Source organism: Rattus norvegicus, chromosome 7, assembly GCF_036323735.1.
Source record: "Rattus norvegicus strain BN/NHsdMcwi chromosome 7, GRCr8, whole genome shotgun sequence".
NCBI classification, from domain to species: Eukaryota; Metazoa; Chordata; class Mammalia; order Rodentia; family Muridae; genus Rattus; species Rattus norvegicus.
This window is the reverse complement of record NC_086025.1, coordinates 136,473,556-136,490,567: the sequence shown is the minus strand read 5'-3', so window position 1 is coordinate 136,490,567 and position 17,012 is coordinate 136,473,556. Positions and strand designations below refer to the sequence as shown.

General features: G+C 45.2%; 1 protein-coding gene across 3 annotated transcripts in view; it reads right to left on the bottom strand.

Annotated features, from left to right (window-relative positions):
- The window catches only part of Nckap1l (NCK associated protein 1 like), a 45,485-nt gene that overhangs the window by 10,817 nt on the left and 17,656 nt on the right, over positions 1 to 17,012 (bottom strand). Inside the window, exons 10-26 of one of the 3 annotated variants that reach the window (XM_063263688.1) lie at positions 15,833 to 15,889; positions 15,514 to 15,610; positions 14,304 to 14,413; positions 14,055 to 14,187; positions 13,634 to 13,715; positions 13,381 to 13,439; positions 12,926 to 13,071; positions 11,469 to 11,601; positions 11,085 to 11,204; positions 8,672 to 8,817; positions 8,245 to 8,376; positions 5,298 to 5,516; positions 3,829 to 3,959; positions 1,069 to 1,166; positions 866 to 959; positions 619 to 703; positions 307 to 386 (exon numbers count right to left, since the gene is read on the bottom strand). In XM_063263688.1, the coding sequence (XP_063119758.1) occupies positions 347 to 386; positions 619 to 703; positions 866 to 959; positions 1,069 to 1,166; positions 3,829 to 3,959; positions 5,298 to 5,516; positions 8,245 to 8,376; positions 8,672 to 8,817; positions 11,085 to 11,204; positions 11,469 to 11,601; positions 12,926 to 13,071; positions 13,381 to 13,439; positions 13,634 to 13,715; positions 14,055 to 14,187; positions 14,304 to 14,413; positions 15,514 to 15,610; positions 15,833 to 15,889 (1,882 nt within the window). In that variant the 3' untranslated portion in view covers positions 307 to 346. Of the gene's footprint in view, positions 1 to 306; positions 388 to 618; positions 704 to 865; positions 960 to 1,068; positions 1,167 to 3,828; positions 3,960 to 5,297; positions 5,517 to 8,244; positions 8,377 to 8,671; positions 8,818 to 11,084; positions 11,205 to 11,468; positions 11,602 to 12,925; positions 13,072 to 13,380; positions 13,440 to 13,633; positions 13,716 to 14,054; positions 14,188 to 14,303; positions 14,414 to 15,513; positions 15,611 to 15,832; positions 15,890 to 17,012 lie in introns of all 3 variants that reach the window. The other 2 variants (NM_001414951.1, NM_001108119.2) reach the window with 2 other exon arrangements.

Genomic DNA, 17,012 nt, shown 5'->3' with positions numbered 1-17,012 from the left:
CTCTCCCTCCCCTCCCCCTCCCTCTTCCTCCCCCTTCCCTTCCCTCCCCCTCCCCTCCCCCTCCCTCTTCCTCCCCCTCTCCCTCCCCTCCCTCTCTCCCTCTCCCTCTTCCCTCCCCTCCCCTTCCTCTTCTCCCTCCCTTTCATTCTCCCTCCCTGCTCTCCCTCTCAAGGCCTGCTCAACCTGCTACACCATTCAAATCCCAACTCTTGTTCCTGTAGAATTCTTCAGAGCTCCTTACAAGATACTACAAACAATCTTTGTCTTCAGTAAGTTGTGTAACTGAATCCTAAATTGCACTCCTACCTTAATGTCTGTGTCTGGGGTGACAAACTCCTTCAGGCACTCAATGGGGCCCATGAGAAAGGGACAGTGGGCAGAAAAAACCTAGAGAAAGAAAAGAAGTAAATCCAAAATCAGATCAAAACTGACAGGAAGGGGGCCTCAACTTAAGAAGCCAGGATTCCAATCCCCATCCCCCAAGCTTGGAAGTTCTCTAAGCTCATGGATCTGAATGACCTCTGCCAAGCTCAGCCACCTCCCCATCCATACTCTCAGTGATTCCTGTAAACCCTATCTGCAGAGAGGCTTAGGGTTTTGCAATAACCTTTCCCACTCACCTCCTGAAGTCCCTCTTGGGCCATGGCCCTAAAACTGAGAATCACCCCAATGATGGTCATTCGTTTTAGCACATTTTCAGCCCCTGAAGAGAACGTGGGTTGTGAGAAAAGAGAACAAGGGAGACTGATGTTGATTTTTGCTTTTCCAGGCCTAGCCTAACCCTCCAACACCCCCTGCCCCCCGTTCCTCAAAGCCTCCGACATTCACAATGTCTCCTTCATAGCTCCTGTAGGAAGGTGTCTACCTGTCAGCTGGGGCAGCAGAGATGCCATCAATTCTGGCTTGGTGAAGTTGGATCTGATCTGAACCAGGATATCCATGTTTTCCACCACAAGTTTCTGAAGTTGAAGAAAACAGAGGCATACAGCAGGGAAAGAAAATAACAACACTCTAGCTTCCAGCTCCCACTGCTGCCAAGGCAAGACCTTTCCCAGGCCCCTGCCACACCTTCAGCTCCACAATCTGAGAAGTCACGTGCCACATCAGGTTTTCACTCAGGAACTTCATGCCATAGGGGCCAAGAATTTCAGCCAAGGCTCGCATCTCTGGAATAGAATTTCATGGGGGATACAAGTCTTTGAATATTTAAAATATTGTCTAGGAAGGAAAGAATATGGGCAGCTGAAGGAGAAAAATCTCTAGTCCTGCATGCAGGTGGCAGGTCTCTGGGACAATTTCCACACTTCCCACTGGGACCGATAGCATGACTCACCTCACATGATGATAGCTATTTTCCTCTTTTTTAAAAAAAACAAAACTTATGTGTCTGTGTGCCTGAATGTATGTGCACCATGGGCATGAAATCCCCACAGAGGCCAGAAGAGGACCTCAGAGCCCATGAATCCAGAGTTCTAGACTGTTGTGGGTATTCGAACTCAAGCTCCAGTATTCCAGAGGAGTAGCCGGTGCTCTTAACTGCTGAGCCATCTTTCCAGGACCCCATTCCCTTCTTATATGAATCTGCACTTCCCAGTCCTTTTTTCTGGGTTTTGCTATTGTCCTAGCTAAACTTGCTTTAAAGAAGGCCTCAAAGAAGTCACTAAACCTCTCAGAGCCTCTGTAACGTGAAAAGAAATCACGAGCAGAGTTGATGGGAGCATACAAACCTGCAATGAGAAACAGTGGAGGAGACTTGGTGGAGATGAAAAAGGGGTATGGTATGTGGTAGTTACCAAAAGCCCTATGTGGGTGGTGTGATGCAGAGGCACCCCACCATGGCTTTACAGGTGATAAGATTAGGTACTTGACCAAGGTAAGTTAATCACGTCTGAGGTATGTCCAGAAACCCAGGACAAAGCCCCCCAACCCTGCAGAGACAATGCTTGTGCATCTGGGGTCTCATTCCTCAGACTTCTGGCATTTAATATCTCACTGGCCCAGTTTCCCCCATGAGCTGCCTTTTCTTTTTTCATAATCAGCACACATTCCCCAGAGTCTCAGTTCTTTTTGCTTTAAATTATTTATTCTTCCAAATCTAGGCTTGCCCCTAAGGCCTTATCACGCTCACCCAGCCTGCTTTTGCCCTTTCTGAGTTAAATCAAACTTGCCTGGGGGAGCCACAGGGTGGAAATCTTAGTGGTGAGCTCAGATGCTTAAGAGGCTCTAGCTGTGATCTTTACAGGCCACTCCAGGAAGGGAAAGCATAAGAGACCAGAAGGAACAGGAGAGCAGCGTAAGGAAGACACGTTCAACACCGTTAATCGGAATTCAGAAAGGAAGGGAAACAAGAGCTCCTGGCTGCAGTCTTTGAAGGAAGAACCAGTTGATGCCATCCCCCTCCATTAACTACAGAGGAAATAGCCCTGGTCACTGCAGCTATTGTGATGCCCGGTCCAACGCAAATACTAGACGTTTATAGAGTCACCAGTCTACAACCACAGGACTAAGCCGAGAATTGTAAAAGGATTTTACAATTAACTAGCCACCTTAGAAAGCTAACACGGCTGCCTGAGGGAGAAAGGGTCAAAACTGTCTTCTCTGAAACTAATGAAGAGGCAGCAGGCTGGTCTACTGGGTGGATCTGCAAAACCCTCTACTCCAGCCGTCTCTACCCCCAGTTAGTAACCCCATGGCATCCTTTTCTTCCTATCTATCTATTTTTGAAGTAACATTGCCCCATCACCATGGCAACCCAGACAAATTGGGGTGGGGGTGGCAGAAGGGTGAATGTGTGCTGCCTCCCGCTGCTTGTCAGTTGTCAGCAAGACCTAAAGCAGGTTTTAGAGGCTGCCTACGGCTTGTGGGTAGGGCAGATGAAAGGGGGCATCTAAAACCTACAGCAGGCAAAGTATAGTCTGTTTACAGTAGAACGCAGGGGACAGTAAGGAGGAAGAGATGGAAAACATAAACGTGTCCTTTGGCTTCCTTGCCACCCCCAGAAAAGGAGAATGAGGAAGTCTGGGTCATGGTACACCTCTGCCTATCCTAGGTCCCATGCACAATTCATCATTTACATGGAGGTGAGAGAAAAAGGGGTGAAATAGGATTCTTCACGAATTCTCAGTTGGTACCACATGTATTAGGAAGGAATTACATGACTTCAAGCCCTCTTTCAAAAGGGAATGGCTTTCCAACTCACCATACCTCCCGTATCTACACACACACACACACACACACACACACACACACACACACACACACTTGACTGACTGAGTTGAAGTCCCACCATTTACAGATGTGTGACCTCAGCATCTCCCAACTTCTCAGTGTCTCAGTGTGTTCATCTGGAAAATGGGGATAGCAAGAGGAGTTGCCTCGAGACTGTTGTATGACTTGAACTCTAGGTATAAGACTTAAAACTTGGACTTAAAACCGATGTCTTTCATCATCTCATTAAGAAATCATCAAGGAAGAAGGTTCCAGAACATCAGATCACCACTTAATATGCCCCCCACATAAGAATGTCCTTCTCAAACTTTAAATCTGTTACCACCTTAAAAGAATAAATCCCTTCAGTGGCTAGTGAGCCTGCCTAACTCCTAAACCTCTCTCCTTTTCTCTCTTCACCTTCATCCCCCAAGTTACTTCTCGATCCTGGGCCTTGCTTTAGAATTTCTTTTTATGTGTCCCTAAAGTTGAGCAAAGTCCAACAGAGACACCAGGAGAAGCACCGAATGGGCCTCTGGGAAGGCAGGAGGATTTAGACCAAGGTACTGTTGAAGAACCAAGTTCTGCTCTGTGACGAGAAGACCAGGACCCTGGGCTCACCAGAGATGTCTGAGAACTCCTCAGCACTGAAGTTCTGCTCCCCATCTCGGGGAAGGCTGATGAAGGCCTGCATGGCTGGAGAGAGGACGATGGTTCCACTGCTCGCCTGTCTGAGTAGACTTTCTAGGTACCTGTGAGGCAGGAGGGGAGGTGGGGGTCAGGGAAGCATAGGTTAGCGTCCAGTCATTTCTGTCACCACCATGATCGAGTCAGGGGGAAACCCTGCTAGGGGCTGGAGTGAAGAAGAAAGACTGAAAGGAGGCAACATAGCAATCTATTTAACACCCTAAAGCCGTTGGATCAGAAACAGATGTGATTCCACACGGCCTCCAATCCATCGGTGTGCCACCATGCCTTAAATGTGGCACCATGAACTGCCAGCCTTCAGCCCTGCTCTCTTTCAACAACTGTATTTCTGTTGCTCTTACCCTCTCTCTGTCAGGTAAAACAGGCTCATACCAGCACTTTTAAAAGTATTAACTGGGGTTCCTCTGAAATACGCTTATGCTATATCCTCTCCGTAAAAGGGGTGGACTAAGGACCCAGGATCCCGGAATCCGGTCTCAAATCAAACCTCTGGCTTACAGGAGTACCCATCACCCAGTCTTCAAATCTCCCCTCCTAACATCTGGAGAAGTCAAAGAAGCTGACTCCAACAGTGTCTGCAGACAGATGCCTACGTACTGCAGCCCTCACCCAGATACCAGTTCTGAGTTTGTATTCCACAGCACCATGGGCTAACAAACCAGCGGGTCAAACTCAGCTTCCAATCAGCTTTTTTTCTCATTAACTAAAAGTAGTTGTCAAATTTTAAAATTGAAAACTTACATTAAAAAATAACTTAGTGCAGCAGTATTCAGTGGGTACTAAAAGGTAGCTATCTCTGTAAGAGAGGCAATCTTACTACTATAATCAAAGCCCTCACCAAGCGGGCCGTCCCAGTATCCCAATAAGCTGATAGTAGATTTAAAGCGCCACCCAGTGGCTTGGGGAGGGAGAAATCTACCTCTTGGCTCTTTAAAAATGTCAAAGAAAACAGTGCTTTCCAAGAGGGCCCCTTTCCCTGTTCAGAACAATCTACTGGACCTGTCACAGCCTTGGCTGAGAATGAGGAGACAGTGTGTAGGAGAAGGAGAAGCTAAAGCAAAAATAATAATGTCAGAAAGAAATAGCAGAATCCTTTTCAACAGAAACAGTAAGAATCCAGAAAAGGAAAGTTAAGGGTTAGACATTAAGAGGAACAAGGTCAAAAGAGCTGCAGGGTTGATATATAGGGAATGATGTAAAAGCTAGAACAGAAGGGGGATCCAGTTATGTCTTTCATATTGCTGTCATTCACAAGCAAAAACAAACCTCCTTTTCAGGTTCTAAGAGATGTTGCTGGTTAAAAGAATGCTTGGTCATGAGGACCTACTATGCAAGGAAAAAGAACTAGTAGAGGTGAGACAAGGGGAAGAAAGAACACTGACCAGTTTGTGTAGAGAGTGGTGACTGTCTGCTCGCCACATGAGTCCAGCGGCTGCGTCTGCTGCAGGAGGGCATTGCGAACAATTCTGGAAGCATCTGTGCCCAAGAACTGTGCCAATGACTGGATGAAACTGGTGTACGCCTTGACTCCTGCCAAAAGCTCGGAAGGCCTAAGGATCTCCTGGGTTGTGGCATTGTAGCCAGCCAAAGACACGATGGCTCTAAGTAACAAAAGCCTTAATAATTACAGATATATTAACAACCACAAAACAACCCTACATTCCTGGTGCTACACATATTATCTCATTTAAACCCCACAGCGACCCACTAAGGTAGGCACTATTATCCCCATTTTGTGGATAACAAAACAGAGTAAATAAATTGCTTGGAAGATCACACAGCTGGCTAGTGGCAGCTTGGACTTATGTCCATAGACCTTTGATTTCTCTCTCTGGAGAAATTAGATCAGCTGGTAAAAGACCTGAGCTCCCAAGTGCCATCTAACTCTAAGAAAAGAATCAGTCCCAACTTCTGCCAAGAATGGAAAACCATTGCTTAGAAACCCTTGGAGACACAGTGCAGTCCCAGGTTGTCATAAATGCTAGACCAGAGAGAGTATTGTAGCCTACGCCCTCAGAGAAGACAGAATAAATGTCTGCTGCATACAGTCAAGTGCACAGTATGTTCCTTCCTCAGGGCTAGGATTTCCCGTTATGGCCAGTCCTTTGACTTACAGCTTTTTCTTCATTAAAAGAAAAAGAAAAAAAGGTAAGCAGTCAGGGTAGAACATACTCTTCAAGCAATGCCCCTCATTTGCACCTTACTATACATGAGTCCCTCAAATTCTTCCTAAGCTGGGAGATATTTGGAAGTCTTTGTTTGGTTGCCATTTGGGCAAAATGTTTATGGTGGGGCTTCAGGAAGCCCCATTCTCACAGACGAATGGGAAGTGTTTTGAACCTTGGGTACCGCTTACAGGAAAATAACATAGAAGGGAAAGGTGAGAAGCAGGCCTAATCAATATTAGAACTTTCAGCCAGCTGTGGTGGCACATAGCTGTGGGGCCAGCATTCAGAGCAATAAAGCAGGAGTACTGTGATCTCAAGTCTATCCTGGGCTTCATACTACTTAGGAAAGCTCTGTCTCAAAATGGGGTAGGGTAGAAGCTAACAGCCATCTGTAACCCCAGTTCCAGAGAACTCAACATCCTCTTCTGGTATCCAAAGACACCGAACAGGTGTGCAATGCACAGATACACGTGCAAGCAAAACACCCACACACATAAAAGAAATGAAATAAACTTTCTATTAAAAAATTTTTTTTAAAGCTAAAACCTCTAGGACAGACCCTGGAGCTTTTGGAACAATAACCGAATGAAGCGAGAATCAGAGATTCCAGGAAACTAATGATCACACCCTTACTGCTCCAGGGCCTGGAAAACACCACAGCTGCTGGAAGTGTGCACAGGCAATTATCACACCACCATCTCCTTGACATCGTGTGTGCAACCGAAGCACTTCCTCCCCCAGAGCTAATGTGTACAGAACAAAAACAAGCTAATTTTACCTCACCCGGGCAAAACCCTAATAGGAAAATAAATCTGCATCTCTCACAGTCAAAACACAACTTGTAACTGGTCTTCCCTGCTTCTGTTCTCGTTCATGCTGATAAAGCCAGAGCAAACTGTGGACACAAATCTTATTACAGCTTTGCTCCAGACCAGCAAAGGCTGCATGTCTAACATGGCTCAGTCCTGCAGCATCCTGCTCACACGCACAGTTGCTCTGCTAAAACCTCATATCCCACCCACCTCACTTGGGTTCTCTTTCTACCGCCACTCTGCCTCCTTGTCCCTTGAACAGAGCAATGTCTCCATCTCAGCTTTGGAAATACTGGTTCCTCTGGCTACAATGATTGTTCCCAGTCACATACCAGACTTGGCTTTATAGTTCCTTCAGGGGTTCATTCAAATGTCATTTTTTTTTCAAGGCAGACATCATGAACCCACTATCTAAAACTGTGTCAACTCCTTACCATACATACACTTCCTATGGCATCTCCCTCCCCTGCTTTCTCTCGCTGTTTTGCATTTATAATTAACCTGACACGTATGCTACTCTGATTTCGTTAGTCTCTCTCCCCTACTACAAGGCAAACTTCAAGGGGCAGGGCTATGTTTTGTATGCTACTTTATCAACAGCCTCTAGAACAGTCCTGACACACAGTAGGTGTTTGATAAATACTTGCTAAATTGATTGCTCAATTGATTCCAAGGCAAAACACAAACGGGTAATGAATTCGTCATAATCACTCCTCTCGATGCCCTACCTGCAGTGCCTCAGACATAATGCTTCCTTCTTCAGAAAACAATGGAATGAGGGGCAAAGTACAGGAAGGGAATTTATTTAACTAAGGCTTACTATATGGCAGGAACTTTGCACTCATAGTAATCTGTATTTGTCTACAAACCCTCGATCTCAGGTTGTTCTCAATGCTCTACAAGGTAAATATCATTATCCTGGTCTTAATAGGAAGGAAACTGACTCGGATACGTTAGATAATCTGCTCCATTGTGGTGGCTAATGGCCAGGACATGGGCACACAGCTGCAGGATGCAACGACTCTGCTCTCGTCTCCCCTGTTAGGGCCTTGTGTAGTCAGGCTGGCCCAGAATTCTCAGGGTAGCCAAGGATGACCTTAAGCTCCTGTCATTTCAGCCTCTCTCTCCCAAGTGCTGGCCTCTCTGTTCACTCTACCAAACAAGGGGGATAGACCAGCTGCTCATCAAAATCTACAGAAGCAAGACTTTCTTTTTCTTTCCTACAGGGGTGCTTGGAACCAGACTGTATCAGAGCCTCTAGCCTGTGACATGACTACCAGGATGGATCTAACAGAACCACACTGAAGACCGACACAGAATACAAACATGGACCAGAGAGTGCTTGCTACCTGTTGAGCCTGGACTCCAGGTGACTGCTGAGATACTCTGATGGGAAGATGGTGTGTTCAAACACAGAGAAACTGTGCACATGATTCATTGCCAGTGCCAACTCAGTCAAGTTTAAATGTAGCTTGTCCATGCTGAAAGGAAAAAAGAATTTGATTATGGTGCTGGTCTGGTACAGTCTATTGGCATCTGGGAAGGAAATGCCAGACCATGTTGTTTGGATCCTTGCACTCTTGAGGGACACTCAGCCTGGAATGGTACACACTGATGTTCTTCAAAAGCAAAGTAGGAAATTCATCTAGGTGCTTTTTTTGTATCTGTCAATTCACACCACCTCCTCTACTCCCCCAACCCCCATCACTTTCCTTCTTTCCTTTTTCTCTCTCCTTTAATACAGCACCATTTGGCCCCCGGGAGCCAGATTCTCACTTCGTGACAAGGCTGCGGTTCTTTCGGTGGCTCTCTGCTCCTGGCTTGTCCCTCTCAGGCTCTCCTTTCCTGGGAGCTTGCCTCTGCTTCATGGACTTCCTGTTCTTGGCTTTGCTGATGGTGGTGGCACAGTGTTTGGGTAGAAGCTTTGGAACAGACACAGTGGAGAGAGAAGCAAGGGTCATTGCTAACAGCTGAGAAAAGACCCCTCCATCCTCATCTGCTCCTACCCCACCCACCTAGCTTCTCTTTCTCTAATGGAAACTCTTTCAGAATGTGCTCACCTCTTCCACTGTTCATAAAGACCTCCCCATGAACAGCCTCAAGCCTGAGATGCCAGTGCCTTTTAAGGATAAAAGTACTGCTCCCCCACCCACATCTGAGGGCTCTCCTAACAGACAAATCTAAAGGAAAACCGTCAAAGCCAAAACTCGACTTACCTTGTGTAAGGTTCTAAAGTGGGGAAACAATACTTTTTGCCAGATAAACCTATCATCTCACCAGCTATAATCCTTCTTTATACTACCATGGCCCTCCAAATTCTCAAAGTCCACATGTGTTCAATACTCTTTCCTTGTTTCTTCTCTTCCTTAAATATCTGTACTTGTTTATTTTTTTGTTGTTGGCTCAAACATCAATCCTGCATCTCTCCTTTCTCTGTGTAGCCCTACCAAAAATACAAGCCATCACTTGATACTCAAATTGCCTTAGGGAATCACTTTAGAACTACTTTGAGAACAGATAAGGGCCACACAAGAAAATTCATTTTGTAATCACACTTCCTATTCCTGAATCCAAACTCAGTTGACTCAAATAATAAAATAAAATCTACCTTGATAGACAAAGATACATTAATACAAAAGTATTTGTGGTTGATTAAAAAAATCAATACCCAGAAATATAACCTTATTGGTAAATGGCCTCAATAATTATTTACTCAAAATGGTAACTCTGAAGGGTCAACACTCACTTGCTTACAACAGTTCTGTGTGCAAATAGTTATTCACACAAGGCTTAGTCACTCCTGACACAGCACTGAGTAAACCTGTTTACCGTGCATGAAGTAGATATTCATAGAGAATGATTAATACAGCTGTAAGTGTCCTCACTTGTGTATCTTCTGTGCATCAATTACTTACAGTCTTTAAATCACGTATTTGTATTTCCCTTACCTACACTGGGACACTCCCAAAGACAGGGATCGTGTGCCCTCCTTCTTGATCTTCACTCCAAACTATTGGCCTAAGATATTAGTGTCCATTAAGCTTCACCAAATACAAATGCTAACATTTACTGACTGATCTATATACCAAATATTTTTGTATACTCTATTTCATTTAATCCTTATTACAACTCTGTAAAAAAAAGTGTTTTTTATCCTTACTTGATACATAAGAAAATTCAAAGGCTGAGTGATACACTGTCTATCTGTACTCACACACTTAGACATATTTCACATGTTAAGACACACACACATACATACACATATATGCACATACACATACAGAGACACACATATAGACACAGACATACATATGCACATATTCACATACACACATATACAGATACATACACACACACAGGCACACATACACACACATACACATATACACATATACACAGAGACAGACAGACAGACACACACACACCTTATTTCCTCTCCTACATAGGTTCCCTCTATTCTGACTCACACAGGAAGGGTGGATAGTCTGGGAAATTCAAGGTTCTAGAGACAAGAGCAAAACTAACTTCTTATTCCTGATTTTCTGAAATGTAGACTGATCTAATCATGACCAGGTGCTCTGAGTCAGTCAAGGAAGGAAGACAAAAAAACAGAAGACAAGAAAGTAACCCTGGAGATCAGCACTAGGGTGCTTGAAAATGTCCAGTTGGCTGCAGACTGGGGATGCTGATGAATAGAAAGATTAGCCAAGATAGAGATCTGGAACCATTGTCCCAAGCACGTGAGCACCATGCAAGGATGACGAAAGTTCATCTCCCAAAAACTCTCCAAATGGAGCACAGACTTTAATGGAGTTTAACTGCTCAAGTAAAAGTGTTTTCTGGTATTTCTATCTACTGTGTATACCCAACCTACCACAGCAACCAAGGATAAAAACATTAAGATGTGTGTGTGTGCGCTCATGTGCAGGCCATTTTGTAACTCAGTTGTGGAGTTCTCCAGCATGAACTTTGTAGACGGCTACCTCGGGTCGCAATGCCAAAGGGTTGTGCTTTGTAATTCTAGTCCCAAGAGATTTGGAGGGACTATACTGATAGAGGAACCTGTCATAAACCAAAGTTCACAAAAGCCCTGGCCCTTCTCAAGAAATGGAGAACCTGACCTGAGAGAGAAACAAGAGTAGCCTAAGGAAAGGTGAGAAAGACGACTGAACCGGGATGAGGGAAACACCTGTTCGTTCAGGTTCCGCTGTTCAGCACATATCTCAAGCACACAGTTGCTGGTCTGCTTGGCCAGCTCTTCCAGGAAGGAGTTGCAGTGGTGAAGACCATGGTTCTTCAGGTGAGGGTACTGTGGAGAGGATGGGGAAGAAACGCATCATACAAAGGACATAACCCCCTCCCACACTGCTCTCGCTCCTTGCCTGAGCCATACTCCTCTAAGGAAAAAGGAACAAACCGGAAGGAGAGGATATATTCTATATCAAACTGAGATGTTTGGGACTTATTCCTGTTCCCTTCCCAGGTTCAAAACCAACCCCCAGAACTATAATTTGAGAAATAAAGAAGAGACAGGACTAGAGATACGTTAGAGCTTGAAAGTTGGGGTATCAACCTCCTCTGGGCACATTTCATGAATGCAGTGGACAAAATGAGCACAAATCAGGGGGAAGGCGATGGTGTAGCGAAGCATGGTTGGTTCCTCCAGGGTCGTAGCAAACATCTTCTCAAAGGTACGGAGGTGAAAGCTGTGGAGAAAGAAGAAGACTGGAACCAGGGTTTGTAACCAGACCCTTTCTTCTTTCTATTTGCCACGCCCTCCTCCTTTCTGCCCTAGGGGTAGAAGGAAACCAAAGAACCTTAACCTTTCCAGAGTCTTGCAACGGCTTTGAGAAATGACGGCCTTCCCTTTCAGTTCCTCCCTGTCAGTCTCGCCTGATTCAGGCCATCCTCTCTAATTCAGTAGTTCCAAATTCACATTCCCTCAAAATATGACGCTAGAGCTCTAGAAAACTTAGATGAATTGCATGGGACTTGCCTTTCCTTCACAAATATTATGTTAATGTGTGTTTATGCGAGTTACAGTTCTCCATTTCTGTAGACTGCAAAAAGCAGACATGACACTGTGTATTGTCTTTTCTTGTTTCATTTTTAGGAGGTGGTGTTTGTTTGTTTGTTTGGATCCTTTAAGGACTAGAGTTATACATTACAGTGATCAACTAATTATTGATTGCCAAATGTCATCTGTTGAAGACAGGTAAGTATTCATTCTCCACAGCCCTATTCTCCAGCCCTCTCAATTATTTCTTACTTTCCCAACACTAAATTTTCACAGCATTCATGTTTCCCTTATTTTATTTTGGGTTTTTGAGACAGGGTCTCATTTCACAGCTCCGGACTCACTAGATAGCCTAGGCTAGCCTAAAACTCATGGCAACTCCTCTGACTGCAGGATCTCAAGAACTCACATTTCTTTGAGTTTTAGGGTAGTGAGGCCCATTCTTTCCTTCAACTCATTAAGGATTAAACCTTAGCCACGAATGACCTTGAATTCCTGGTCCTACTATCTTTACTTTCCAAGTGCTGGGATTATAAATATGTGTCACCAGACCTGGTTTCCTGTCTTTTAAATCTAAATGTCATAGCTTGGTAGTTAAGAGCATTTACTACTCTTTGAGAGGACCCAGGTTCAGTTCCCAGTACTCATATCAGGTGGCCCACAACACCGATATAACTCCAGCACTTTCCTTTGTCCTCTGTGGGTACACACACACACAGGTGACATACACACACAGAGAGACATACATCCATACCCACAAATGAAAGTAGACAAATTATAGTGTCCTAAGAATTTAAAATAACAACAACAACAACAACTAAAACTAAAGAAGTTCACAAGAAAACATGGGCACATGCCTTTAATCCCAGCACTCAGGAGGCAGAAGCAGACAGATCCCTATGAGCCAACCAGAGTAAGTTCCACGACACCCAAAAGCTACACAGAGAAACCCTGTCTCAAAAACCCTGAGAGAGGTGGAGGGGATCGATGCTGAAATCAGAAACAGGACACACCAGAAAGTAGAAAGGTCAGAGGTCTCCACCAGCATTTTCTCTACTGAGTCCAACATCTGGGAGTGAAAGATGATGAGGTTCATGACCTTGGCCAGGTCAGGGTTCTCGTGCAGGTGCAAAGGTGCCTTTGCCACACTGGTATATGCCTGTGGTTGGAGTTGGGAGGAAACAGGAAAATGAGATGAGGCCGTGCCTTGGGGCTATAATCTGACCTGGGTGCGCTGTGCTTTGTCTAGTTTTCAAGGGCTATTTATTCTCTGAAGCAGTGCTTAAGAAATTTAAAATGGGGGGTTGGGGATTTAGCTCAGTGGTAGAGCGCTTGCCTAGGAAGCACAAGGCCCTAGGTTCGGTCCTCAGATCCGAAAAAAAGAACAAAAAAAAATTAAAAATGGGGGAGAGACTCGGGGAAGATGGAGAATCTGGGAATGGGGGCCACCGCCAGACAAGAGCCTTACCTGTAGGCGAAACCAGTCCAGCCTTAATCCAGAAAAGTCAAATTTCTCTTCATTATCAACTATTTAAAAAAAAAAAAAAAGAACAGAAGCACGTGTAAAAGAAAATGATAAAAACGGCACCCAGCACCTGGCCACACAAGATGGCAGCCTCTTCTGAATTCTCTTATCCAGGGCTCTGGTTGACAGACCGGTATTCCAGGAAACCTGTGTCAGCCTCGTAAGAGTTCTGCTGCCTCCACCTTCTACCACTTACCTTGCTTAAGATTCAGAGAGGATAGCGTACTAACAAAGGAGGACATAATGACAGACTCCTCCTCGGGACACACAGTCAGGTTCTGAAAGAAAAGTAGAAGATTACAGTCAGTGCTCACAGGTCCACAGGGTGGAAAACACAACCACAGGCTCAGACAGCGTGTGAAGGTGGAAGGAGCTGCTGGCTGCCCAAAACATAAAAACCCAAGTGAGGAACAGACAGCGCTGCCTAGGATCCCCGCCACAAGGCATGTCATCTCTCCTCCTTTTTCTTTCCTCTTGCTTAGGGGGAAGAAATCTGCTGAGCTCATTCATCCGCATCATACAGCAGCTTCTTGACACCTAAACTACAGACATTCACCCACAGTGGCTCCAGAAGGAAATCATGCTGAGATCTCCAAGATGTCCTCCGTGGAACATACCTGAATGATGTCACTAAGCACGAGGACATCAAATCTGGCCAGGTACTGGAGATGGTACTGCTGGATCACTTTGATGTGTCTTCGGACCAGAGCCCTGATCTCCTCCAACAGGAAGAGAAGCTCTGCGATGCTCCTGTAAAGATGAGGACAAGGACTGTGAGGGGAGACACACAGCCATTCAAGGCAGATCATGTGACACCTCCTTCCCCCCTTCCCCCAGTCTAGGGACAAGGTTAAGTAAATACTAACGAGTCAGCATAGTCTTCGGGTGTCTTAGTCTTGGTGACATTTTCTGTATGGCGAACCAGCCAAGTGACCTCATCACGAATGAAAGACAGGGCCATGAAAGCAAAAAGGGCCTAAGAGAGGACAAAACCTATTAGAATTTTCTACTTAAAAAGATTTCCTACTTACAAAACAATTTTTTTTAAAAAAAAATTTAGCATGGGGACATAGCTTAGCTGGTAGAGTGCTCACCTTTCGGTACAAAGCTCTAGGTTCAATGCTTAGAACAGGGAAAAAGGGCGGGGAGGGGAGGGGTTAAGCGCAGAAAATAAAAGCTATTGAAATAATCTGTATGCAGATATAATTGTGTAGCTACTCCAATGGCATCTGGAAACAAGCATGCAGGCACACAGAGAGCTGAACCATGTGACACAGACACACACATGTTGGCCCTGGCTCACAGTCCATACCCCTCCCTCCTCACGAAATTAAATTTTAGAAATTCTTAATGGGTATTTATATAGCTTAAAACAGAAAGCAAGCTCTGCCATCAATTAGTTTGCACTCAAATAGAAGATAGGCCAAGTATGCAAATAGCTGTTAGATGGCACGCTACAATGTTGCCAAGGGAAAACGTGAAACATTTGGGTGCTTGGAGAGTCACGGAATCGGCACACACACATCCACATTGATCACAAGAGACTCAAAAAATGGGGCACAAGAGATGGTCCCTTTGGTAAAGTGCTTGACGTGGAAGCCTAAGGACCTGAGTTCAGTCACCAGAACCCATGTTAAAAAAGTAGCCATGCACAGAGGCATGCATTTATAATTCCAACGCTGAGAAGGCAAAGACTTTCAGATTCCTGAACTCAGTGATCAGTCAGCCTTGCCTAATACTTGAGCCTCAGGCCAGTGAAAGACTGTCTCAACAGAACAAGGTGAAAAGCCTTGGAAGAACGGGACCTGAGATTACCCTCTAGACTCCAGACTCATATATGCTAACATGCATGAGTGCACACATATGCAGGTAAATTAGAGAGGGTGGCCTGAATCAGGTGATGACTGACAGGGAAGAACTGTGAATTTTGTTCAGAAAAGGGAAGGCTGTCATTGAGCTGCTCTAAAATGACTCTCACATACGCATGGAGGGGTTTTGAAATGCAGTGTCTCCTAAGTGCTAGGTCACCGCACACATACTCATTGGTCATCATCCCTCCCCCAACATTTCTCTTGCCTTAGGACCCAGCAGGCCTGGCTCATCATTTAACACAGTCTCCAACTCCTTCACAGCTGTCCGCAGAAACTGCCTCCGTTGACAGTGAAACTGGCCACTGAGGAAGGAAAGTGTAAAGTAGAAAATACTGTCTTTCCCTCCCTCCCAAGTTTCCCAGAAGTAGAGCAGAAGAGAGAGGCACTTGGGGAGGAGTGTCAGTCAGGAGGAAGGCTCAGTGCTAAACTCAGACTCAGAGAGAGTGTAGAAATGCAGAGTGCTGAAGTGAAAAGTCTGGGGAGATTCCTATCCCAGCCCCTCCAGGACCACATCCCACCTTTACCTGTTTGTAATGGCATGTTCCTTGCTCTCCTTGATGTCTGCTACTCGCTTACTGTACCTGAGGATTGATAGGCCAAGCACAGTAGGGTGTCATGCCATCTGTTAGTAAGTACACACACCCTAACTAGCAGGGTTTTCACCGATTCTTCCCACACTATGCAAACAAAGGCCATCCCGTGGCTTAGAGGCCATCCTGCTCTATGTTTACTTCGTTCTAAAAAGACAATCATGACAGGAGCCAAGCCAGGTTGTGATGATGCACGCCTGTCCTCACAGCATTCAGGAGGCAGAGCAGGGGGATGGTGAGTTTAAGGCCAACCAGGGAGACATACAGAGAATCTGTCAAAAGACAAGGAGGGTTAAGGGAGTTAGGAGAGGAAAAAGAGGAGAAAATGAAAAAAGGAGGAAAAGAGAAGAGACAAAGAAAAAGGAAAGGAAACAGTACACCACTGTGGAAGGAAATGACTTGCAGTGGTCACTTGGGCTCTGGTGATGAAGGTCAGGTCCTTTCTCACACTGGCTACTTTCCAGTCAACTGCTCTTCCAGATTTGATTGGGATGGAGAAGGAAGTCACAAACCACCACCTCCCCACTCCCACCCCTGCTTACTACAGGTCCCATTTCCTCCTACCCACACACTCTTCCTGACGGTTAGCTTACGTTATCTGTCACTTTTCAATCCCTCCCTCTCTGCTGCCTTATTCGCCTCTCTCAACAAACAATTCAGACTTCTGGGGATCCTCACTTGACCCAGAACTCCACCCATTCTCCCACATCAGCAGTTCCTCCAAAGACATACTCCTTTTCCCTCCTCACCTCTCACTGACCCTTCCAGTCTCATAAGGCCTTCAACGCTGCACAATCCATTCCTCTGAGGTCAATGTGAACTCTTGAATCACCAAATTAAATAACCTTTTTTATTACTGTGGTTCATCCGCAGCGTTTGAGCCTATCTTTTTCCTAATAGAGACCTGCCCCCAGAATCCCACACTAAGTGGCCTCTGCTCCTGCTCCTGCTGTCTTCATTCATCCTGTCAGCTGCTGCCACAGCACTAGAAAGATTCTGTCACCTCTCATTTCCCTTCTCCAAGCCTCTCCTTTACTGAATTTAGCATAAGAATTAAAGACATTTGGAAGTGAGAACTATCTTAATTAAATCAGGATTCAACTCTATAACACTG